Source organism: Zingiber officinale, chromosome 6B, assembly GCF_018446385.1.
Source record: "Zingiber officinale cultivar Zhangliang chromosome 6B, Zo_v1.1, whole genome shotgun sequence".
In the NCBI taxonomy this organism is placed as follows: Eukaryota; Viridiplantae; Streptophyta; class Magnoliopsida; order Zingiberales; family Zingiberaceae; genus Zingiber; species Zingiber officinale.
The window spans coordinates 78,379,246-78,405,038 of NC_055996.1; the positions used below are offsets into that span (position 1 = coordinate 78,379,246).

Here is a 25,793-nt window from a genome sequence, read left to right on the forward strand (position 1 = left end):
ATATATTTGCCTCGGACTAACGTTTTCTTGCAGGAAGGAAGTTGCTGGAAATTAAGGTCCGGGCGCCCGGGAGGTACCCGGGCGCCCGAAGGCAAAAAGTTATCCCCAACGTCGCTGTGCCACGTGGAGTTTGCTGGTTGGCTCGGCTACGTCACTCCAGGGCGCCCTGAAGGTTCCAGGCGCCCCGAACCTCCTTTATAAGGAGGGTCAAGGCTGGAGTCAAAACAACAACTCAAGAACTACTCTCCTGTGCTCCTGCGACGCTGAGACGCTCTTCCGACTACACGCTCTTCTTTTAATTCCTTGTTCTCATCGGTATACTGTCATTTTAAAGCAATTGTACTTAGTTTATAATAATTTACGAATTGCTAGTGAATTGCCCTTCGAAAGCACCCTTGTGTGCGGGCCTTGGAGTAGAAGTCGATACAGGCTCCGAACCAAGTAAATCGAACTGTGTTAGCGTTGTTCTTTCTTTTCGCTTATACATTTTTCACCGCGTAATCTCTCAATAAAAGTTTTAAATCGATATTCACCCCCCCCTCTATCGACTTTCATGATCCAACAGTTTTTACTATGTGTAGAAAGTTTTTGGATAGTTTATACAACATGTAGCAGCTGCTGAGTAATTTTTACACATTGTACAAGCTATCCAATAGTTACTACAATATATGTTTAAAGTGAGTTTAGGATTTATATTGTGTAAAAGCTATCGAATAACTGTTATAACATGTATAAGTCGTCTAGTAGTTACTACAACATATTTAAGATGAGTTTGAGATTTATGGTTTAGAGTTGTAGCAGATATATATAATAATTTCTATAACTGTTTGAAAACAATTTTAATAAAATTTAAATAATTTTAATTAATTTGATAAATAGTATTTTAATATAATAATGTTCAAAGATCCTAAATCCTAAATCATAAATGTTAATCTCACACTAAACACGTTGTACCAACTATTAGGGTTGTAAATGAATCAAGCGTTCGTGAACAAGTTTGGTGTTCGACTTAGTAAGAGCTTGTTTATGTTCGTTCAATATACATAAGATTAATTAAACAAACAAACTTGAACAACTCGTTAAACTTAATAAACAAGCTTGAACACATATGTGTTTAGCTCGTTAACACTTGTGAATAATATTCGTGAATAAAGTTCATGAACAATGTACATGAACCATATTCATTAATAAAACTCTTTTCAATATGCTAAATAAATAAATAAATTTAAATTGTCAAACTCAATAACCAATCAAACAACTAAAAGTTTCAAATAATCAAACAAGCTTGAATTGAGAGCTTGATAACATCTAAACGAACCAAGCTCAAGCCAAACTTTAACTAAGCTCAAATTCATAAAAAATAAATCAAGTCAAACTTGAACACTCATTTCAAAATCTTGGTTCATTTTAAGTTCGGCTCAACTCGGATTGATTATCTTATTAAACAAACTTGAACACCCCAAAATTCGACTCGACTCGACTTATTTACAATCCTACCAACTATCTAATAACTTTTATATATTATCATAATTAGTAAATAACTTCTATACTTTATAAATTATAAATCTTAAATTCATCCTAAACACAATCGAGTATCTACTAAATTTTTACATGTCATAGAAGTCAGATTGCAGAAATTATTCGATAGTTTTTTTAATAATATTAGATTAAAAGATATTTTGATAATAAAATCACGAGATGGACATGGCATCCGTTTGATTTTTTTTTTAAGAAAAAGAAACTCTCTTTGAAGTTTTAATAATTTGTAAAATTTAAGACGCTTTTTAAATTTGTCCTCATCCCATTTCGCCATGCTAAGATCAAGTGACTTTTTTCTGGGCACCTTTTTCTTCTTTTCCCACTTTTTCTCAATTGTATTGTGTAGTGTCGTTGGCTTGCTCCATTTTGGATTTAGTTTCCCGCTCTTGCACCTTTATCTTTATTTACTAAAAAAAATCACTATATAAGTAAAAGGAAACGGTCTAGCTATTTAACGTGGGGAAGGCCAGGCGGTGGAGTGGGGTGCCCGTGCCAATGGGGAGGGCCACGCGGTGGCTCCGCGGTCTCTTCGGAGGGAAGAAGCCTGCTACTGACGTGGCTTTGCGGACAAAGGAGAAGCGGAGCTGGGGCTGCGGGATGCCGCTCCGGGAGAAGGAGCAGCGGCGGTGGAGGGGAGAGCAGGCAGCAGCCGCGGTGGCCGTGGAGGAACGGAAGGGGTCGTACCAGGAGGCTTTCGCCTCGTCGGCGGCCGGGGAGGACGACCGGGAGAAGCAGAGCCAGCGCGCGATTGCCGTCGCGGCGGCCACCGCCGCGGTGGCGGAGGCTGCCGTGGCTGCTGCGCAGGCTGCGGCGGCCGTCGTCCGTCTGACCAGCACCGGAAGGGCCCCCGTAGTGTCTTCCTCTGCCGCAGCCCGTAAGAGGGAGATAATCGCGGCGGTCAAGATCCAGGCCTCTTTCCGTGGTTACTTGGTGAGTCTCACTTCCTCGTCTTCCCCCAATTCAGGTGACAAGTGAAAATCTTGAAATCGCAGTCAAAAATTGAAGTTTTGGAACTCAAAATTAGAACAAATTAGTCTTCTTTTGTTTCTGGCTCATCCCTAACTCCTATCGGATCTCGAACAAGGGGGAGGTTTAGCCATCCATGGTCCTCCTTCGCAAAGACGAAATCTGTAATATCTTTGTCTTTCAACCGAGTAGTTGTCTTCCACTTAGTCACTTTATCCGGTGGGCAAAGCGTCGGCCGTCCCCTCGGGCGGAGTGTCCTGGCTTGCGTGATTCGGAATAGGATCCGGTCACCTCAAATTTGACGCATCTCCTCTGCCGTCGCTATCGGCTGTCCCCCTTCCTCCCTCGGACGAAGACCTTCATTGTTACCCTCTCTGTTCCCAGCCTTGTACCTTCTTTCTTTTTAATGCTATATTTTGTACGTATCCTCCTCCTCTTTGGCATTTCTTCTTTCTCGTGTCCAATTGTACCGCAGCGATTGCTACCCTACACTGGATCTCTTGGACCACAATTAGGACAATCTGGTGGGTGTGAGATCATAATTTCCATCAGCTACACAGTTGCTCTGCAATCTCGATCTTGTTTCTTCTCGTTCCATAACTAGTTGTCGAGATGAATACTGTGTTTGTAACTCGGTATGTTGGGTGTTGTGGAAGGCAAGGAGGGCGTTGAAAGCACTGAGAGGGCTCGTGAAGCTACAGGCGTTGGTCAGAGGCAATATCGTCAGGAAGCAAGCGGCAGAGACCCTGCGGTGCATGCAGGCCCTGGTGAGGGTCCAAGCCAAGGCCCGGGCGTGCCGCGTCGTCAGATCGGAGCGCTGCAGGTTCGAGAAGGCCCCCAGCTGCCATGTCGTAAGACCTCTCTAGCTGCCCCTCTCTGCTTACAATTGTTCGTGCGTATTGATTGAGATCGGGCTCCGTCTCATCGGCAGAGGACTTCATCGAGGCGAGCTACTTCCTATTCGACCATCGGGGATCGAGTAAACAACTCTGGTGGATCGAACTGGTTGGACGACGAGAAGAATGCCAAGATCTTGGAAGTGGACCAAGGGAAGCCGCAATTCCACTGCAAGAGGCGCCATGCCCGCAACCATTCCTCGTGCTCCACCCTGACCTCGGACCCCAACAGCCACAGCTTCCTTACGTTGCCGGAGTCGCCCTCCGACGAATCCACGGCAGCCCAACATATCGTCGAAATGCAGCAATCTCTGGGCCAGCTGAGATCCCCCTTCGAGTCGGGTGGCTATGGCGAGAGTCCTTACTTCTACCTTACCTCGTCGAGGCCCGGGAGCTCGAGCAGAGGCACCTTCACTCCGTCCAAAAGTGAGTTCACCGGAAGCTTTTTCGGTGGTTACTCGGGATACCCAAACTACATGGCGAACACCGAGTCGTCAAGGGCTAAGGTGCGATCGCACAGCGCGCCGAAGCAGAGGCCAGACCGCCGGAGTCCGGAGGGGCTGCTGGCGCACAGGTCGTCGTCGTTTCTGCATGCCAAGTTATCAAACAAGGCTTACCCTGGTTCAGGTAGGTTGGATAGATCAGGAATGCCAACTGTGAGTTGATCAAATCAAGCTCCCAAAGCAATGCGATCTTGCCTACTGATCTCTCTAAATCCCTAAAAATCCATCACGAGTGCCCAAAAAGTGTTCATCTGCTGTTAATCTTACTATGTTTTCATGTACAGTGCTTAAAAATTTCATCTCATTATGCAAGAATCAGATCTCCTTTTCTGAAAAGGAGTGAAGCCACTTCCTATCAGTTGAACCTCTGGCAAACAACATTACCTCCTGTGAAATCCTCATATGTAGCTTTTAACGATGAACAAATAGTTTATTGGATAAAAATCAAAAGTACGTCCATTATTTATAAAATTGTCGGATAAGGATTTCGTTTTCAATTAAAATTAAATGGATATCTCATTTAACATGAGTGGTCCAAAATATCTTTTATTCAGCTACTTAATAGTGATTGTATATGTTTTAATTTTATTTTTTAAATGATAATTTAGTTAAAATAATATTTTAAAAAGTAAAATAAATAATAAAAATTCTATAACAACTATTATTTCAAATTGACTATTATTTGATCATAATCACCATATAAAAATTAGTATGTAATTTCTATGAGTGTAAAAATTAGTTGTTAATTTTTGCGATATTAATTTTATATCCTTTTAATTTTATTTTGATGAGTGATAACATAATTAAAATAATATTTCAATAAGTAAAATAAATGTGTAGACTCGATGACACATTACATTTGAGTAAATATAATCTAATCATAGTAGAATATCTAGAAGTTAGCATACAACTTTTAAAACGTATAGTAGTTATCTCCTAGTTTTTACACATTGTAGACATTAGTTGCTAGCTCGGTAGCTTCTATAATCGTTGAATCTAAGGATATTTTCGAGATAAAATCATAAGAGGAATGTGTTGGATCTAGATGCATGTGAGAGAGAGGAGAGAGGGGGGGGGGGGGGGGGGGGATTGAATCACGTGGTTTCCAAAAATTATTTTTTTCGGTTTTGAAAACAAAGTGCGTAGCGAAAAATTAAGTAAGACAGTGAATAGAAAAACAAGCAAAAATATTTTCAGTTTTTACTTGGTTCGGCGACTCCTACTCCAAGACACAGGTCTCGCAGATCCATCGACAAAAAATTCACTAAATCCTCTTTCAGAATCGTTAGAAGAGTAATCGAATATAAAGAGAGTCAGAGAAGTGTAATACACTACACTTCCCGTTTGTAGAAAGTAAGTACAGTAATTAACTTTACCAAACACTATTTGCAGTTGGTCGGTTCAAACTCGGTGTTTGGACGACTTCTCGATGACAGTCGGGCATAGTAGAGTCGTAGTAGGACAGCAGCAGCAAGCCGGAGCAGTCAGAAAGCCGATCGGATGCGTAAAAGCTCGTATGAAAGTTGTGTACAAAGCCTTGGGCGAAACACCATTATAAAGAGTGTAGAAGGCACCTTTCATAGCCTTGAAGGCCCCTTCCATAGTCTAAATTCTATCCTGCATTCGCTACTCCTTATCTACGATAAAGTATGAAGTTTATCTCTTGGAAGAAGTCTTCCATGGCACTGAAGGCGCCTTCCATAGCATAGAAGGCGCCTTGGGCATTGTTCACCCGAGGCCTTTTGTGCTCCTTTTGTCCTACAAAAAGTATTAGTCCAATAACTTGCAAGACAATATTAGTACAATAATAATAAGGAGTAGTAATTAGACCCGGTTACCCCGAGACCATGATCTAGTTAGGGTTTCAATTTAGGTTTCCGAAATAGACCTAAATTGGACTGACGCCTCCTGTTCCTTCGAATGGGGGCGCGTCCTCACTTAGTCACTCTCCTCTAGTGACTTACCTCTACTTACGAAGTGTAGAGTTCTCGTGGAATCACACATCCAGACTTCGGGAATCAAACATCCCGACCTACTGGAATCACACATCTGATCTTCTCCAATTGGGAATCGCACATCTCGACCTACCGAAATCGCACACTCGGTCTTCTCCAATCGGGAATCACACATCCCGACGCTTGCGAGAATCCTACATCTGAACTTCAACTTGTCGAGAATCGAACATCTTGACTTGCCAGAATTACACATATGGTCTTCAACTAATCAGGAATCGAATATCCTGACTAGGGTTAGTCAATGCTGCACACTTGATAACAAAGTTAGATTACGACAACACTTAACTTAATTCACTTGGCATTGATCAAAACCTGAGTTAGATTGTTAGTGTAAATTATACCAATAATCTTTCCTATTTTTGATGCAATGACAACCTTGGTTATAGTTAGGAAAATATATGTAATAATAATAATAATAATAACTGATTCAAGAGAAAAATTATTTAAGAAAGATTAATTGCTATTTTATTCTCTTGATCATTTTAGGGTAATTAAGGGTTTTCAAGGATCTCAAGTTAAAAGATTTAGTTTATCTTTTTCTTACTTAACCCTTATCCTCCCTCTTTGACATTCATCAAAAACTAATGTAGATAGGTGATCCCGTCTGGAAGCTGAGTCGGATGGAGGCGGGCCTTGATGTACTGGAAGTTGACGAAAAGTCGCCGAGGCGTCGGATCTACCTGGTACCCCCTGTAAAGGTTTGCACGGGCAGCTGACGAAGGAAGATGACTAGGACGATGACACTACGGCTCTGTGCACACTCAGACGAGCCCACGAGTCGTTAGAGACCAGAAACCAGAGAAAAAGTCCCCGGGTCAGGCTCTCCGACGCTCAAGCCAGGTACTTTTTTCCCAGAAAACACAGAGAAAGGACGAAAAGTAAAGACTAGTGAGAAATGACGAGTGAGCGTACCTGCGTAAGGGACAAAACATCCCTTTTTATACTGCAACGGATGTTTTTGGGACTAGCTAGTGTCAGGGAATATCGACTGTCAGGTTTTGTCTGGCGATGATTGACATGTGGCTCTTCTTAATAGGCTTGTGACAAAACCAAAGGCGTAGCGAGCCTCGACTGTTAGCATATTCCCTGACACATTAATTGTTCTCTGACACTCTCTAACAAGTGGTTATGATTCCTTGGCTTGTTTGTCCTGTAGTGCCTGGACGCTGGGTCTGTATTCTGAGATCTGTACTTTGACTTGCTTCTATATGCTATTATTCGTGATTCGTATGTCCCGATCTGTGTGTTAGGCTTGTATCCCGACCTGCCTTTGTCAGCTGTTATCCATGGCCTGTACGTCCCGACCTGTATGCTAGAGCTATGTCCTGACCTGCTTCTGTCGACTGTTATCCATGACCTGTACGTCCCGACCTGTACGCTAGAGTTGTGTCCCGACCTGCTTCTGTTTACTGTTATCCATGACATGTACGTCCCGACCTATACACTAGGTCTGTGTCCCGACCTGCTTCTGTTTACTATTATCCATGGCTTGTATGTCCCGACCTGTACGCTAGGTCTGTGTCCCGACCTGCTTCTGCCTACTGTTATCCATGGCTTGTACTTCCTGACCTGTACGCTAGAGCTATGTCCCAACCTGCTTCTGTCTCCTGTTATCCATGACCTGTACGTCCCGACCTGTACGCTAGGTCTGTGCCCCGACCTGCTTTTGCCTACTGTTATCCATGACTTATACGTCCCGACCTGTACGCTAGAGCTGTGTCCCGACCTGCTTCTGTTTACTGTTATCCATAGCTTGTACGTCCCGACTTGTACGCTAGAGCTATGCCCCGACCTGCTTCTATCTAATGTTATCCATGACCTGTACGTCCTGACCTGTACGCTAGGTCTGTGTCCCGACCTGCTTCTGCCTACTGTTATCCATGACTTGTACGCCCGACCTGTACGCTAGGTCTGTGTCCCGCCCTTCTGGGTTTCGCCCAAGGCCTTTTCTTCTGTCTCTATCTAGCCTGTAGGCCCCCTTCTCAGCTATGCCTGGTCTGTAGGTCTAGCTTTCAACTATACCCGGCCTGTGGGTTCAGTTCCCAGCTGTACTTGGCCCGCGGGCCAAATTCTTGATCACTATCGAGGCTGGTTCTTGTTCGACTTGTGATCCTCTCCTTTGACCGTCCCGTCAGCTGAGACTTTGACCCTGGCCACGTAAGCTTGATTTCTGACCCCCACGTAAGCTTGACTCTTGACCAGCCACATAAGCTTGACTTCTGACCAGCCACATAAGCTTGACTTCTGACCAGCCACGGAGGTTGGACTTCTGACCTCCACGTAAGCTTGACTTCTGACCATCCTGTGGTCTTGACTCCTAACCACATCATCTTACTGACCCCACAATCATGCCCCGTATCAATAGGTATAGCAGATTGCAAATAGACAAACAAGTAGAGTTAGTAAAATACTTGCAAACTGCGTGCAAAGAAAAAAAATACTTGCAAGTCTATTGAAGAGAAGAGTTAGGAAAATTTTGAAAAGATTTTCAACATTTTGAATATTGATTTTGCATCTAAATTTTACAAACTAGTTGTCAAGATAGATTTAAAAATAATTGAAATGACTTTACAAATTATTGTTTCAAAATATTTTTGAAAGTAGTTTCAAAAATTTTTCCAAGCAAAATAATAATTTTCAAAATATTTACTTTGCAAAATAATTTTCAAAAAAAGTTTTTCAATGTGAAAAAGATAACCTTTGAATAAAACTATTCAAAATAAATTTTAAAATATTTTCTGAAAATATCCTTTAAAATATTTTGTTTTACAAAGCGAATAAAGCAAGTATCTTAAAAATAATTTTAAACTTATTTTGCAAAAAGAATTTTGAAAATGAATTTGAAAATCATTTTAAAAGTATTTAGACAAGGAAATAAATAATTTAAAAAATTATTTTCAATTATCTTCCCCATGAACCTGATATATTTAAAAAATATTCATCTAAAAATTTGACCTTAAATATCTAACCGTTAGTTGCTAACTAACTATCAGAATATAGTAATATTTACTCGGTTAGTTAAGTTAAGTAAATATATCCCGTTAGTATTTGAGTAAAATGGATTACTTAACTTGATCACTATAATTTTAGTATTTTTCGCCTAGACTTGTATTGATGCATTGATATAAGCATCTGAAGTCTAGGCAATAGGCCTATGCATCTCACTTCGTTCTAAATTTGTGAATACACAATCAAGGTAGACCAATTGTGTTTGTGAGATACTCAATTCCTAGATCTATATGAACATGTTTTCTATGGATTTGATCTAGTCTAAGGCCAAATCACTTTTGAAATACTAAGTAAATGAGAATTAAAAAAAAAATACATGTAAAGAATTTTCTCTAGGATTTGCAAGCTGTTTGAGAAATTATTTTAAAAATATCAGTCCTAGTCTAAAAATGAATTTTTCTAGATTAATCAAATAAAAGTGGCAAAGAGTAGCTAACTGTATAGATCAAGTCAACCATATATACAATGTATAACAGTATACTATAAATTATCAAGTTTGATCATCGTCAATAGGTGGAGGTGGTGCTACTCAGGCACTTGTAACGCTCGAAGGATTGACTGCATCTGTATGTCTAGCTGTCAAAATCCGGTGGTAATCTCCCATAGAGAGAGGTGAAACCCTCCAGACCTGCGTGAAAGACTCCTCAAGTCGATCAAGTCGGTCCTTGACGGAAAGTGAAGTCGAGGACTGGGTTGAGGTTGAGATCTAGGTCGGAGAAGCTCCAAGGAGCTCCTCAACTGTAAATGTTGGCAACTCCTCCCCCTCAGCGGGAATGATGGGTGGAAAATCATCCTTGGCCTCGTTTGGAACGTCTGGCTACGGTCCCACTTTCCAAGTTAGACCCCCTTGAGTAGTGACTGTTGGTGCAATCGACCTCCAAGGTTTTAATGTCAGATAAATATGTTTAAGTATGCTTAAGTATGAAGTTTGATTTAGGAAAGTCCTAGTTGTAGGCTAGGTAAGGGAAGTCCTAGTTGGAGGCTAGGCAAGGAGAGAAATCTCGGTATATCATGGAAGCCAGGTGGATAGGTCTAGAGGACCTAATCCCTGGGTAGCCAAATACTGAGTCCTAGTTGTAGGCTAGGTAAGAGAAATCTCGGTATGTCGTGGAAGCCAGGTGGATAGGTCTGGAGGACTTGATCCCTGGGTAGCCGAATACCGAGTCTTGGTGGGTGAAGCCAAGTGGAGAAAATCCTAGGGGATGGTAATCTTAGGTAACGAGAAGTCTTGGAGGAATGAACTCCAAGCAAGGTTGATCGGATGGTTTCCGGTCGACCGCGCGCGGTCGACCGGACCAGCGGATCTCGGTAAATCTAGGTTTAGGTTTACCATTGTTTTCTGTATTACTATTATTGCTGTTGGCTAATATGATATTGCAGGAAAAGTCTTAGTGGATCAGGCGATCAGACACTGAGCAGACAAAAGACCAAACATGTTTGGAGGATCATGTTTGTCAGGTAAGTTGAGGTACGCAACTGGAAGAGCGACAGTGAGGTCGGGTTCCTAAAGGGAACAACTTAAGGTCGCTGATCCAATTAAAGAAATCGGGAAGGTTTCCAAGTTGAGATCAAGACAGTCCTAACTGTCATACTCATGCATTATATATTACTGTGCTAACCTTTGTGTTGCAGGGATACTTTGCTTAATACTGTGTTGCAGATTCTAACTGTCATAACTGTCATGCATTAATTTTTTGTTTAGACAGGATATGATTTTAAAGAAATTTATAGTTTAATTAAATTTTAACCTAGTTGGTTCTTCTGAACCGTATGTGGATCTATTGTTGGACTCATTTTCTGAGTTGTATTATGACTCGTCTTCTTGATCTATTTCACCTTCGGTAACCATCCGTGCAAGATAACTTGCTTGCTTTGGTTCATCTGCTCCCGATCCATCCGATGAAGATTCATCCCAAGTCGTCTTTAGTGCTTTCTTTTGCTTTGTTTTCTTGACTTGGTCTTCGTTCGGGCATTTATGTTTGAAGTGTCCCTTCTTGTTGCAGCCATAGCATGTGACTTTTGCTTTTGAGTTGTTGGATACAAACTTGGACATCTTCTTCATGTCACATTTGGTGAAACTTTTCTTGCGTGTAGTGAACATCTTCCTTACCAGGTTCACTAGTTGCTCTTCGTCGTCTGATTCTGATTTGGATTGAGTTTCTTCTTCGGGTTTAGTTCCCTTTGAAGTACCTGCAAGAAAAGCAATTCCTCTCTCCACTTTTAGGTCGTTAGTTTATTCATCCAGCTCTAATTCATAAAATAATTCATGTAGTTTTAATTTAGAGAGATTCCTTGAAATCTTATAGACATCTATGATTGATGCCTATAGTGCGTTTCGAGGGAACGAGTTAAGAGCGTACCTTATTACGTCCTAGTTTTTAAGCTGGTGTTCGATTAGGTGAAGATCGTTGATGATGTCCTTGATTCGAGCTTGGAGCTAATTCACAGTTTCACCGTCCTGTATTTTAATATTAAATAATGAATTATGAAGTAGGTTGCATTTTGTAACCTTCGAATCGAGAGTTCCTTCGTGTAACTAAACTAGTTTGTCCCATAACTCCTTTGCGTTCTCGTGCGAGCTGACTAGATTGAGTTCTTCTTTTATGAGTCCACACTAGATCATGTTCAATGCTTTTGAGTCGATCTAGGCTTTCTTTTTATCTTCTAGACTCCATCTTTTAGGATCGAGCGATACTTTTGTTGCTTTGTCTATATGAGTCTAGTACCTTCGTCGGATAGTGGACCATTGCTCGATATCCGTCTTTAGGTAGACCTCCATCCTCTTCTTCCAATATGGAAAATTATTTCAATTGAAGAGAGGTGGACGAGCGGTGCTGAATCCCTCATATTGAGCCATTGATTACTAACAAAAAAAACTGGAAGAAGGTATCAAGACTTTGTCTTGGATTAGCAATACTTGAGTAGGAAGAAAATATCAAGAACTTGAGTGATGTTGCACAAATTTCGAGTAAAAACTGAATGAGAAATAATTATCTAAAGAGGTATATTTTACCAATTCAGACAAGATACAAAAAATTAAAATCTAAAAAAATGGTTCCCCTGACGTGATTGGTGGTTGCACCAATTCAGAGTAGAATCTGGTTATGATATCACTTGTTAGATCGAGACGCATGTGAGAGGGAGGGGGGGGGTGAATCACATGGTTTCAAAAATTATTCTTTTCAGTTTTGAAACCAAAGTGTACATCAAAAAATTAAGCAAGATCGTGAAATAGAAAAACAAATAAAAACACGATTCAGTTTTTACATGGTTCGGAGCCTTCGGCGACTCCTACTCCAAGATACGAGTCCCGCGAACCTATTAATGGGTAATCCACTAAATCCTCTTCTGGAACCGTCAAAAAAGTAATCGAATATAAAGAGAGTCGAAGAAGTGTAACACGCTACACTTCCCGTTTGCATAAATAAATATAGTAATTAACTTTTTACCAAACACTATTTGTAGTCGGTCAGCTCAAACTCAGTGTTTGGGTGGCTTCTCGACGATAATTAGGCATAGTAGAGTTGTAGCAGGGCAACAACAGCAGTCCAGAGTAGTCGAAAAGCCTATCGGATATGTAGAAGCTCGTATGAAAGTTGTGTACAAAGCCTTGGGCGAAACACCCTTATAAAGAGTGTGGAAAATGCATTCCATCGCCTTGAAGGCGCCTTTCATAGGCCAAATTCTATCCCGTGTTCGCTGCTCCTTATCTGCGATAAAGTTTGAAGTTTATTTCTTGGAAGGTGCCTTCCATGGAACTAAAGGCACCTTCTATGAACAGCGCGAAAGTGCTTTCCATAGCATGGAAGGCGCCTTGGGCACTGTTCACCCGAGGCCTTTTGTGCTCTTGCCTTGTAAAAAGTGTTAGTCCAATAACTTGCAAGACAGTAATAATAAGGATTAATAATTAGACTATGTCTCTCTTAGACCAGGATCTAGTTAGGGTCTCAATTTAAGTTTTCGAAATGAACCTAAATTGAATCGACGCCTATTGTCCCTATAAACGAGGGCGTGCCCTCATTTAGTCACTTTCCTCCAGTGACTTACCTCTACTTACTAGGTGTAGAGTTACCCTAGGAATCACACATCCGGGCTTCGAAAATCAAACATCCTGACCTACCAGAATCACACATACGGTATTCTCCAATCAGGAGTCACACATCCCGACCCTTGCCAGAATCCCACATCTGGACTTCAACATGTCAAGAATCGAATATCCCGACTTACTGGAATCACACATCCGGTCTTAAACCAATCAGGAATCGAACATCCTAACTAGGGTTAGTTAACCCTGTACACTCGACAACAAGGTTATATTACGACAATACCTAACTCGTTTGTCATTCATCAAAATATGAGTTAGACTATTAGTGCAAATTGCACCAATAGAATGCCCATGATATAGGTTATAACGAGCGGACATAGGAGATGTCATGGCAATCAAAGTCAAGATGACGTGACGGTTAAAGTCAATGGACGAGGACATCTCCTAATCCGGCTCTGATTGGCTGCCTAGTGCTAAGGCTCACGGAGTCAGCCCAGTTGGATTCTAAGCCATGCAAAAAAAAAATGACTAGCCCTTAAGCCGGTCAAACATAAAGGGTTCAATGCTTTACCCTTGAACTAAAGAGACAATGTACCTGGTCACTCAATAGCCGATCGAGTTTAAGGACGGTCATCCTTACAAGTCGGCCAAAATGACCGACCCACCTCATATTCGACCAGCTATAGCCCTAGTCAAAGGGAGGGTCAAACTCCTTACTCTGTATGAGCTTCTCTACATTCACTAGGTCGAACTGATCACCGGTCAACCCTATAGGTATCTATTCAATAATAGAACCGAATGGATTTATATGACTCCATACCCATCTCTTCTATGCATAAGTGTAAGATAGCTTTATGAATTCGGTTAGAATGCTAAGGGCACTTTACCTACAAGTTATTATATGCAGGCCGGACAAAGGGCCGACCTGGCCTAAGGCACTTTAGCTCGAAATATCGATTGAACCTCTCAGAACACAGTTTCATTTTTCCAAAAGCATATTATATGTCTAGCCGGATAAAAGACCGACTGGATCTAAGATGCTTATCTTCATATTGCTGCCTGGATGGATCTATAACATGCACAGATTATCAGATGGATTTCTAGAACGCGTATGTTATCATATTGCTTCCTAGATGGATTTTCAGTATGCCCGGGGCACCATATTATTTCTTAAATGGATTTCTACATAGTCTTCAATACATAACAAAGCATTTTAATGCGAAAACCTGTATAAAGGCGGCTGACCTTATAGGCTAGCCGGTATATACTCAGTCGACAACATGAGCAGAGAATCCTAACAATCTGTCAGAATAACAACTATGTGTCAGAGAATATTCTTCTGAAAACTTCTTCAGGGACCATCGTGTTTCCCATTAGCAGACCATGTATAACAACATATTCTTTCAACAACCTCAACAAGAGCATAAGCTATAAACGACAAAAGAGGTATATATATGTAGATAAAAGGAAGATTCCATGGATAATTATTGCGCATTGCTTAGGTTGTACACTTCCTTTTACCTAACAAACTCTAACATACTTTACCACTTTATGATTGCGGAGGTTATATGAGGTGGTATATAAAGGGGAAGTCCTCTCCATGATGAAGATACACTCTCTGAACATCTTCAACTTATTTTCGCGTGCATGTTCCCTACTGTTCTTCATTCATCCACCCAAACTTGTACTGACTTGAGTGTTGGGGGGGGGGGCTACGTCAGACACTCTCTCCCTGATTTCTAGGCGCTAACATTTTGTTGGCTCATTTCCGTGTACGTAGGATCGAAGGGAAGCATTTCCGTGGAGTAAAAGGTCTTCTATTAGTCAACCATCAAACCACCGTGTCACGTCATTTATAATTTTTGGACAGGATTAGTCCATTTGATTTTTTTTTTAAAAAAAACTAATATGATATTTCTCTTAATTTGGATCACCCTTTGATTTTTTCCCCCTAATTTATTTATAAACTAATACATAACCTAACATAACTTATTGATTAACCCACTAACTCTTTTACATTAATATCAATTCATTAACTTTTCATCTACTAACCACTAATTCTATAATAAGAACATTAAACCACTAACTTTTCATCCACTTATTTTATACTACACCATTCACTAATATAGAACTCATTAACTCATGACTCGACTGAAAAAAATTAATTAATGCAAGTAGCAACTATGGTACCAAGGTGATGTTGGGTTTTGGCTTGGAGTCAATTCATTTGGGATCACTTTCTTATGCCGACAAATAATGTTTACTAAAACAATTGATAAGTTGAGCCAATAAGTCATCTTGTCCTTTTCTACGGGAGCAATTTGAAAAGGAGTACATATCCGCTCTACAATTAATCATGATTTATTGGTGCATTAGGTAGAACAGAAGCAATTAATCACGATTAATCTTAAAGAATTCTTATCATTATTGTCCTTTTATCAAATGGATATAGATGAAACTTTCTTGTCTTGATTAGATTCCCATAGTTTTTGTCATGGACACTACAATTTGCCTCTTTCAAGTTAGTCACCTTATTTTATGGTAAGTGAGAAGCATTTAATTAATTCGACACTTTATTTTCGCCAACTATCCTTAAAGAGGGACTCCAAAGATTGAAGTGACAAGTTTGGTCGAGGGCATAGCATTAAAAGGAGCTACTTAAATACCCATCCCAACACCATTGAAAGAAGTGATGATCGACTAGAATTTAACTTGGGAGCCGACTAATGAGTTATATTAGGGTGGCATAGCATTAAGGAGCAATTAGCCCCCTGTATCAAACAAACCAAAAGTCTTGTCTAGTCTTTTAGTCCCACATCTCGTAGTTTAACGAGAAATTATCCTTTACATTAACACTTGTGGCCTACAATCTCGCTGAGCTGGGTTGTGCCAGCTTGTAACCCAAGCGGGGGCTGTGAGTGGTTGGAATGAATGGATTGGATTTAGAGGCGTGGATCATCTCTGCGATTTCCAGGCTTGCCCGTTCCAAGTTGATGGTGGGCCGGACCAATTGGGCGAAGGCCCGGTTAGACCGGTTCTTAGAGAGGAGGGCACTGGGCCAGGCTGGTTTCACAGAGCAGTGATTACCCACCCTCCTTCAACGGTGGAAGGATAACAGGCCTGGGTATAGTTGGCCACAATTACCTCCTAGATCCAACCCAATTCAGATTAATCATTTTTAACTTTTTAACATCATTTTTCCATCCTACTGTTTTTGTTTAGAAAAACAAAAAATACATCGTATTACAAAGTGAGGGATTGTTCCTATCATGCCGGCTCTGCAATTGAATGCTGGGATATCCACGTTATCCAGCACACGGTGACTCATCAACCAGGCCTGCTGCTCCTCTGACATGCACAAAAAGGTGATGGCTCATCGTCCTTTTGTGGCTCATCGTCCTTTTGAGTCATTTAAAATTTCATCCTTTTTTTATATTATAAAACACCCTCTATATATATATATATAGATATATATAATCGTGTCTAATCTTCGACCTGTCATCAAAGTGAAATGGTTCGGACTCAAAATCTTTCACTGGTTATATAAATTTGAAACTGTGAATATTCTTCACAGAATCATATGATGATTAAAATATAAGAGTAGTGCGTAGGGTTAAAATTTAACATATTCAAATATACTTTCCGTTAGATACATGTAAATAAAAAAAATGAAAAAGATAATTTTATGAGAATTTAGTTTTATATTAGAAATTTCAAATTGATTTATGATTTAGTGATAAGAAGGGATCCCGTCTTATTATCACGATGGAAGTCAAAGAAGGTCAAAGTTAGGATGGTCAATGGACGGAGGATCTTGGCCGGTCGGGTGGGACATAGCCCGATCGAGGGTTAAATACTGATCCACCGTCCTTGGCATGGAGTAGTCAAACCGACGTCCAATGGACACGCAGAAGCCGAGCCGAGCGTTTCCCCCACTCGGCCTAGTAAGAGAGTCGAGACCAGCCGAGCACGCGGACAGTGAACTGCCTGCCGAGCGACTATCCTGCTCAATCAAGCAAAAGAGCAGGTGGACAGTGGACTTCTGGCCGAGCGGCCATCTCGCTCCGCTCAATAATAGACGACACTCGGACAGGAGACTTTCAGCCGAGCGATTATTCCGCTCGGTGCGGCAGCAGACGCAGGGATATCAGAGTCTTGGCCGAGAAGCCATTCAGCTCGGTCAAACAACAGATACAGCAAGATGTCCTTCGACATCCTTTTGGGAGCTAGTGCTACTGATAGGCGGCATGGTCAAATAGAAGATCGTACGACAGAAGCTTCCACTATCACTTCAAAGATATGCTCGGCCCGTTAAAATACTATGTCAAGGACACTTTACTGACATGTCTCTTCAGGAAAAGTTTAGGATTGCGTGCCCGCTTTAAGAAGCGTGCACACACGCTATAGGAGCCCTATATAAAGAGGGGTCCAGGCATCGGCGGAGGTATGCTTTTCTCGCGATCTCTACAGTTGCGCTATAGTTTTCTTTGCTTCTTGGTTCGCCGGAGACTGACTTGAGCGTTGGAGGGCCATCGCCGGGGACCCTTTCCCTGGCTTGGCACTGACGCTGCTTGTGTTGCAGGCGGGAGCGATGTCCATCGGAGGTTAGCAGGAGTGCTACATCCTCAGCATCCGCCTCCTCAACTTTCAGATAGGATCATATTTGGCGCCGTCTATGGGAACGCCACCTGAATCCGAGCCGAGGAAATGGAAGACGCTGCATGATTAACCACTATGATGCTCTCTCAAGAAGAGCTGGAGATTCTCGTGCAAGCACGGGCAACAAAGATGATAGCAACAAGCGCTGGCCGATCGTCTAGCACCGCAACCTGCAACCTCGGCGGCCGATAGGCGAGCGGGGCAAGAAGATCGAGCGAAGCGCCGATAGGCGAGCGGGGCAAGAAGACCGAGCAGAGCAACTCTCCGTATCGGGACAGAACTGAAGGCTGACTGACACCCAAGGGGTAGCACCACTCGCGCCGATCCCCTTCCATCGGGCTTCGTTCCAAACCCCCTCGGAGATAGCCCAAGCGCATCAAGAGCGGGGATCTTCTTCCGATGAACCGCCCGTTCGAGATGCGCAAAAAGGAAAAGCGCCCTGAGGCGCCGCACCCCTCGAACGGATCAACAGGCAATTCTCAGATTAAATCTTACAAGACCCTCTGCTTTGACATTACACTCCTTTGGTGATCGGGACATACAACGGGACGACCGACCCAGATGATCATCTAGATCGGTTCGACAATGAGGCAACACTGCACCAGTACACGAATGTAGTGAAGTGCAGAGTCTTTCTCACGACTCTTTGTAGATCGGCGCAACACTGGTTCAGAAGATTGTCAGACGACTCAATACGAATTTTCAAAGACTTCTGAGCCGCCTTCCAGCACCACTTCACTAGCAGCTGATGCTACCAGAAGACAAGCGTCAGCCTCTTCACCCTGAAACAAGGGCCCAAGGAAGCGCTCCAAGCGTACATCCAACGCTTCAACCAAGTGGCCATGGATATCCCCTCGGTCTCGTTTGAGACCATGATGAATGCCTTCACCCAGGGGCTCGTCGAAGGGGATTTCTTTTGGTCGCTCATCAGAAAGTCATCTCGAGACTTCAACCACATGCTGAAGAAGGCCAACGAATACATCAACGTGGAGGAAGCCCAGACGACCAAAAGAAAGGAGGCACCGATCGAGCACTCAGCACCGACCGAGCGTCAACCGGCTAGCAGCCATCTGCCGCCCAAAGGGCCGAGGGTAGAAGGAGAACGGACGCACCAAGAGACCCGGGCGCACGCCGTACAACATGTGGCATCCGGTCGACCCATGGCACCCAAGGGCAAAGTATGGACGCCCATGTTTTGTTCATTTCACCAGTCGACAACGCACAACATGCGAGATTTACGGGGATTGATGCCAATCGTCAACCGACCGACCCCCAGGGGATACCGCCGTCGCTCCCCATCTCCTGATCGACGGGATTGTCACCGCTCAACCGAGTGACAAGACGAAAGAAGGGAGCCTGAGCGCCATCACCATCAGAAGAGGGAGGAAACCGATCCCTCTAGGATGCCGACCGAGCAAAATAGGCTATCTGCCCAGGAAGAGGAGAATAGGAACAACGCTTAATTCCCGGGGAGAGATAGGCATGATCGCCGAAGGGTCAACCAACGACGACTCCAACCGGGTCTGAAAGTCATATGCTCGGCGGTTAGAGATCCATGCAGTAGGGTATAGCAAGGAGAAGGCCGAAGGGCCTCAGATCAGTTTCGGCCCTGACAATCTGGAAGGGGTCGAAATCCCTCATGATGATGCTTTGATCATCCGAGTGGTGATCGCCAACTACACCATTCACCGAACCTTAATCGATATGGGGAGTTTGGTGAACATCATTTTTAAGAAGGCGTTCGATTAACTACAAAATAGATTGCAACGAACTGCTGGCCATGGCAACCCCGCTCTATGAGTTCACAGGCAATGAAGTCTTGCCGATCGACTAGGCAAGATTAGCTATCTTGTTGGGGGAGGAGCCGTTGAGGAGGACCCAGACCACCAACTTTATAGTTGAGGACGTGCCATCGGCCTACAACGTTATCTTGGGTCGACCGGTCCTCAACGAATTCTGGACGGCAGTATCCACTTACTACTAGAAGATAAAGTTCCCAGTGAACGACCAGGTGGGCGAGGTCAAGGGCGACCAACTGGCCGCTCGGTGCTGCTACATGGAGATTGTTGGTTAGTCCTAGGAAAACGTACCGGTTCCACTATACAAAAATTTTTTTGTACAAGTGTCGAACCTTTCCTTAAATAACCTATTGTGTTCTTTAGAAGTTAAATTAGGAATCGCAGACGGAACTTAACATCATTGATTCCAAATTTAACTTATCTGTTCTTAATGGTTTAGATTTGAATCGCAAGAGGAACTTAACACTATTGATTCAAATTCACCTATGTTATTAATTCCATTAAATATTAATTTTCAAAATTGGCTTCCAGGACTGCATGGCGAGGCACATGGCCTTCTTGGATATGGGAGCAACCACCACCGCCTAGACAAAGCCTTTTAAGGAAAGCTAATATTTAATTTCCTTAAATAACTCTAGGTTAACCAAAAAGAACAATCGAATCACAAATTCAAAAAACAAAACAAAAAGAAATACATCTTCGAACAAATCCAAAAATCTAGAATCTAATGCCTCTTGTGTTTGGTATTTCCAAAAATAATTATACAAAGAAAACTAGTATGATGCGGAAAATAATTACTAGTTATACCTTTCTTTGTAAGTAAAAATAACCTCTTGATCTTCTACCGTATTCCTCTTCTTATCCCAGACGTTGTGTGGGCAACGATCTACCGATATGAGAATCCACCAAAGCCACCTTATTTTCCTTGAATGATTCGGCCACCACAAAGATTCAATGAATAGATGCGGTTCGGTCACCACTACCAAGCTCCAAGGGATACTTCCTTTCTCTCCTTCTTCTCCATGCTAAAATCCGGCCATCTTCAAGCTCCATGAGATTACAAGGTCCGACCAATGAAGAAGAAAGAAAAGGAAGAAGGAAAAATAATAGGGCCAGCCACCACCAAGGAAGAAAAGAGAGGAAGAAAAATAATAGAGTCGTACTCCATGAAGGCACCTCTACCTCCTCTTTTATATTCATTGGTCTTGGCAAATAAGGAAATTTAATTAAAAACTTCCTTAATTCTTTTGCCATGAAAAGGAAAATTTTATTTAATTAAATTTTTTTTTCCTTTTCATTATTACATGGCCAGCCACTTATTTCCCTAAAACAAGGAGAGTTTTAATTAAAACAAAAATTAAAACTTCCTAATTTGTTTCCAGAAATTTATAAAAATTTCTCCAATAATTTTAATCCCTTCATGATTGGTTAGTAAAAAGGAAATTTTATAAATTAAAATCTTTCTTTTAAACATGTAGATAATTTCCAAAAAGGAAAGTTATCTCTAAAAATTAAAATCTCTTTTCAATCTACAAATAAGGAAAGATATCAAATCTTTTCTTAATCTTTGGTAGAAACTAACAAAAGAGAATATTTAATTTTTAAACTTTCTTTTAAATCATGAACATGGTTAAAAAGAAAAGTTTTCTAAAAATTAAAATCTCCTTTCAATCTACAAATAAAGAAAGATTTCAAATCTTTTTTTAATCTTTTATAGAAAGCTATAAAAGGAAATATTTAAATTTTAAACTCTCTTTTAAAACCATGATATCCACATAAGAAATAATTTTAATAAAAATTTCTTTTAATTTTCTAGTGGCCGGCCACCTAAGCTTGGGACCCAAGCTTTAGCCGGCTACCAACTTGGCTCATCCACTTGGTCTTGGCTGACCCTAACTTGGGTTCCAAGCTAGCTTGGCCGGCCCCATTAGGATGGGTAAGAAGGTGAGTATGTGGTGGGTATAAATCTCTATATACAAGAGGCTACGATAGGGACCGAGAGGAGGAATTGATTTTGGTCTCCCGATGAAATTAAGATTCCCATTGAACTACCGCACCAATCCCAAATTACATTTTTGGGCTCCTTCTTATTATGAGTGTGTTAGTCTCCATGTGTTTAAGATATCGGATGCCCACTAATTAATTGAGTTACTGACAACTCATTTTAATTAATATCTCAGTCTAAGAGTAGTACCACTCAACCTTATCGTCATGCCGGACTTAGTCCACCTGCAGGGTTTAACATGACAATCCTTATGAGCTTCTCTTGGGGACATTATCAACCTAGATCACTAGGACACAATTTTCTTCTATAATCAACAACACACACTATAAGTGATATCATTTCCCAACTTATCGGGCTTATTGATTTATTGAATTAAATCTCACCCATTGATAAATTAAAGAAATAAATATCAAACATATGTGCATGTTATTATATTAGGATTAAGAGCACACACTTCCATAATAACTGAGGTCTTAGTTCTTTTATAAAATCAGTATAAAAAGAAACGACATCTAATGGTCCTACTCAATACGCTCTAAGTGTACTAGTGTAATTATATAGTTAAGATAAACTAATACCTAATTACACTACGACCTTCCAATGGTTTGTTTCTTTCCATCTTGATCGTGAGCTACTGTTTATAATTTATAAAGAACCGATAACACGATCTTCTGTGTATGACACCACACACTATATTATCTACAATATAAATTAATTGAACATCTACATTTGGTATATATAAATGTAGACACTTGACCAATGTGATTCTTATAAATGTTTATACAAAAGCTAGACTTTTAGTATACACTCCAACAATCTCCCACTTATACTAAAAGACTATGCTGCCATAAATGTTGCCATACATCTGATTCCCATCCATTCAACATGTCCATCTAAAGCTCTTGCCTTAAGGACCTTAGTGAAAAGATCTACAGGTTATCACTTGATGCAATATAGGCGGCAACAACTTCTCCTCGTTATACGATGTCTCGTATTGGGTGGTACTTGCGCTATATTGTGTTTACTTGCCTTATGGACTCATGGTTTCTTCGAGTTTGCTACTGCACCACTTTTATTATAATAAATTGTAATAATCTTTGGACAAACTAGAAATCATATCTAAGTCCATCTTGAGGTTACTGAGTCACTTAGCTTCTATGGCTGCCTCTGAGGCTGCCACATACTCAACTTCCATAGTGGAATCTGAAAAGCACCTATGCTTAACACTCCTCCATAGTTATGGCTTTACCTCCTAAAGTAAACACAAAACCCCGAGGTCGACTTACTATTGTCCCTATCTGATTGAAGGTCAAAATCCGTGTAACCCACAGGGATCAAATCATCTGCTTAGTAATTTAGCATATATTCCCTAGTCCTTCTCAGGTACTTCAATATATGCTTTACGACAGTCTAGTGTCCTGGTCCTGGGTTACTTCGATATCTGCTAACTATGCACTGGGCAAAACAGATATCCGATCTCGTGCATAGCATACATTAGGCTTTCCAACAGCCGAAGCATAAGAAGCTTGCTTTCATGTCCTTTATCTGCTTTGATGTCTTTGGAAACATCTCTTTTAGATAAAGTTACTCCATGCCTTAAAGGTAGAAACCCTTTCTTGGAGTTTTGTATGCTAAAACGAGCTAGGATAGTATGAAGCTTGGGATAAGCACAATATTCTTTTCTTGTGATCCTTTTGATCCCGAGAATATGTGCGCACTCTCCCAAGTCCTTCATATTGAATTGTTTGGACAACCATACCCTTACTTCCGACAACACTTTGATATTGTTTCCAACTACCAAAAATGTCATCTACGTATAGTACAAGAAATACCACCACGCTTCCATCACACTACTTGTATACACAAGACTCATCTGGACACTGAATAAATCCATAGGTCTGGATTATTACATTAAACCAGATGAACCAAGACCTTGAAGCTTTTCTTCAGTCCATAGACTGATTGAGCTTACACACAAGATGTTATTTGCTCTTTGCAATAAACCCTTCTGGTTGCTATATATGGATGTTTTCTTCAAGACTTCCATTAAGGAAAGCTGTCTTGACATCCACTTGCTAAATCTCATAGTCTATATGAGAAATAATAGATAAAAGAATCCAGATAAACTTAAGCATGGCTATCGGTGAAAAAGTTTCTTTTTTCAACAAGCTTTGCTTTGAAAGTTTCCACCTTCCTGTCTATCCCTCTTTTCCTATTATAGACTTATTTTCACCCAATGGATTTTACACCATTTGGTGATTCTACAAGCTCCCAGACTTTATTAGAATACATATATTCTAATTCTGTATTCATTGCTCTTTACAAAGATGCTGCATATTTATCTTGGAGTGCTTTGTCATATGTCCGGGAATTAGATTCATGTTCACCAGGAATCAAGTCCAAAAACTCTCCCAAAACATGAATATTTTATGTTGCCTAATAACCATCCCACTACGACGAGACACTTTCTGCAATTATGTATCATTTGTGATACGTGTTGTAGTTTCTTGTGATATTTCATCTTGTACAGTTAGTACTAGATTAGACGTGCCCTTTATTATTTCCTTAAGAACAAATTTACTTATGGGCTTATGGTTTATTATAGTCCTCTTCTAAAAATCGTGCATTGGTGCTAACAATGACCTTCTGATTTTTTTAGGACTATAAACCTCCTTTCGTTTCTCTAGGATAACTTACAAACAAGTGAACTCCTGTCCAACTTATCAGTGTCTCTCATGTGCTAGACCACCTGAATATGCTTCAGACTAGGCTTACACCCATTCTGTAATTCTATGGGAGTAGAGAGTTCTGACTTAGAAGGTACTATGTTCACTTCCGTTTCCAGTGTATATCCTCAAATCGAATTTTGGTAATTCTGAATAACTGATCATTGATCTAACTATTCCATAAGAGCCTTATACCTTCTTTCTACTACACCATTCTGTTGGGGTGTATCAGGTGCAGTTAGTTGGGATTAAATCCCAACTTCTGATAAGTGACTCCTAAACTCTCCTAAGAGATACTCGTTACTACGATTTCACCGTAGTGTCTTGATACTTTTACTTTGACGTTACTCCTCATCAGCCTAGTACTCTTTGAACTAATCAAAGCACTTAGACTTGTGGCCCGTCAAGTAAATGTATCCTTATCTCGAATGGTCATCTATAAAAGAGACGAAATATTCAAAACAACCTCTTTCCTGGATAGTCAAAGGTCTACACAAATCAGAATGACCCAATTCCAATATATCTTTGGCTCCATACCCCTTAGACTTAAAAGCTTCTTGGTTATTTTTCCTTCCAAGTAAGATTCGCAGGTTGGAAAAAATTTCCACTACCAATGAACCCAAGAGTTCATTGGTTATTATCCTTTGAATCCTACTTAAGTTAATATAACCTAGCCTTAGATGCCAAAAATATGATTGGTTCATTTCCGAAGGTTGCTTTCTCTTAAAGTTAGAAGATGTGTTATTAATTTCCATTTATTGCATCATGGGAGTTATTAGATTTATAAATTGCCAACCAACGTACCAGAACATATATCTTTCCTATTTTCTCGATAACAACTTTGTTATCAAAATAGACACAATATCTATTCTTTAATAGTTTAGAAACTAAAATCAGGTTCTTTCCAAACTTAGTACGTAAAGATAATTTCTAAAAATCCATATTTTATTCCTATCAGAGGATAAACATCTCCCACTGCAACAGCTGCTACTTTTACAGTAGTACCCATGTGGACGGTGATTTATATAGTTGTCGGGTTTCCTGGAACCCCTGCAATGAATTGCAGACATGATCAGTGGTTCATGTATCTACACACCAGATACCGGTAGATAACACCATTAAATATGTTTTGACAACTAATAAAATACACCGTTATTGTTCTCAATTCTGAGAGGACAGTCTACCTTAATGTCCAAGTTTTCCAATCATTACAATTGGGACTACTAAGTCTATTCTATAGTATAACATCTAGGGGTTTGATTAACATTTGAAATCCTAAGAATCACAAAAATATTTGGTCAAGACCAACATCTCAAAATCCTCATGAATTTTGTATGCCACGATAGTATGGACGTATACAAATTCTAAAAGGAGATCTTATCCATTAATTTTATTATCTTGTCAACTTATGAGAAATAAAATTAATAGTTGGTCTATCTTTAATCAAATATTTGGTCAAGGCTCTAAATTTAAAATAATATTGATTCCTCTAACAATATTATTTAAATTTACCAACACCTCAAAACACCGTGAATTTTACATGCCACGTTAGTGTGGACGTATACAAAATCAACATTTGTAAGAGGAGGGTTTTACCCATTAATTATCTTGTCAACGTAACTTTATGACAA

General features: G+C 40.7%; 1 protein-coding gene across 1 annotated transcript; it reads left to right on the plus strand.

Annotated features, from left to right (window-relative positions):
* Positions 1-1,981: 1,981 nt before the first annotated feature.
* Positions 1,982-4,262, plus strand: LOC121992788 (protein IQ-domain 26-like). The gene is made up of 3 exons (XM_042547353.1): positions 1,982-2,469; positions 3,162-3,356; positions 3,437-4,262. The coding sequence occupies exons 1-3, from the start codon at positions 2,035-2,037 to the stop codon at positions 4,064-4,066; spliced, it is 1,260 nt and encodes a 419-aa protein (XP_042403287.1). The 5' UTR covers positions 1,982-2,034; the 3' UTR covers positions 4,067-4,262.
* Positions 4,263-25,793: the final 21,531 nt, after the last annotated feature.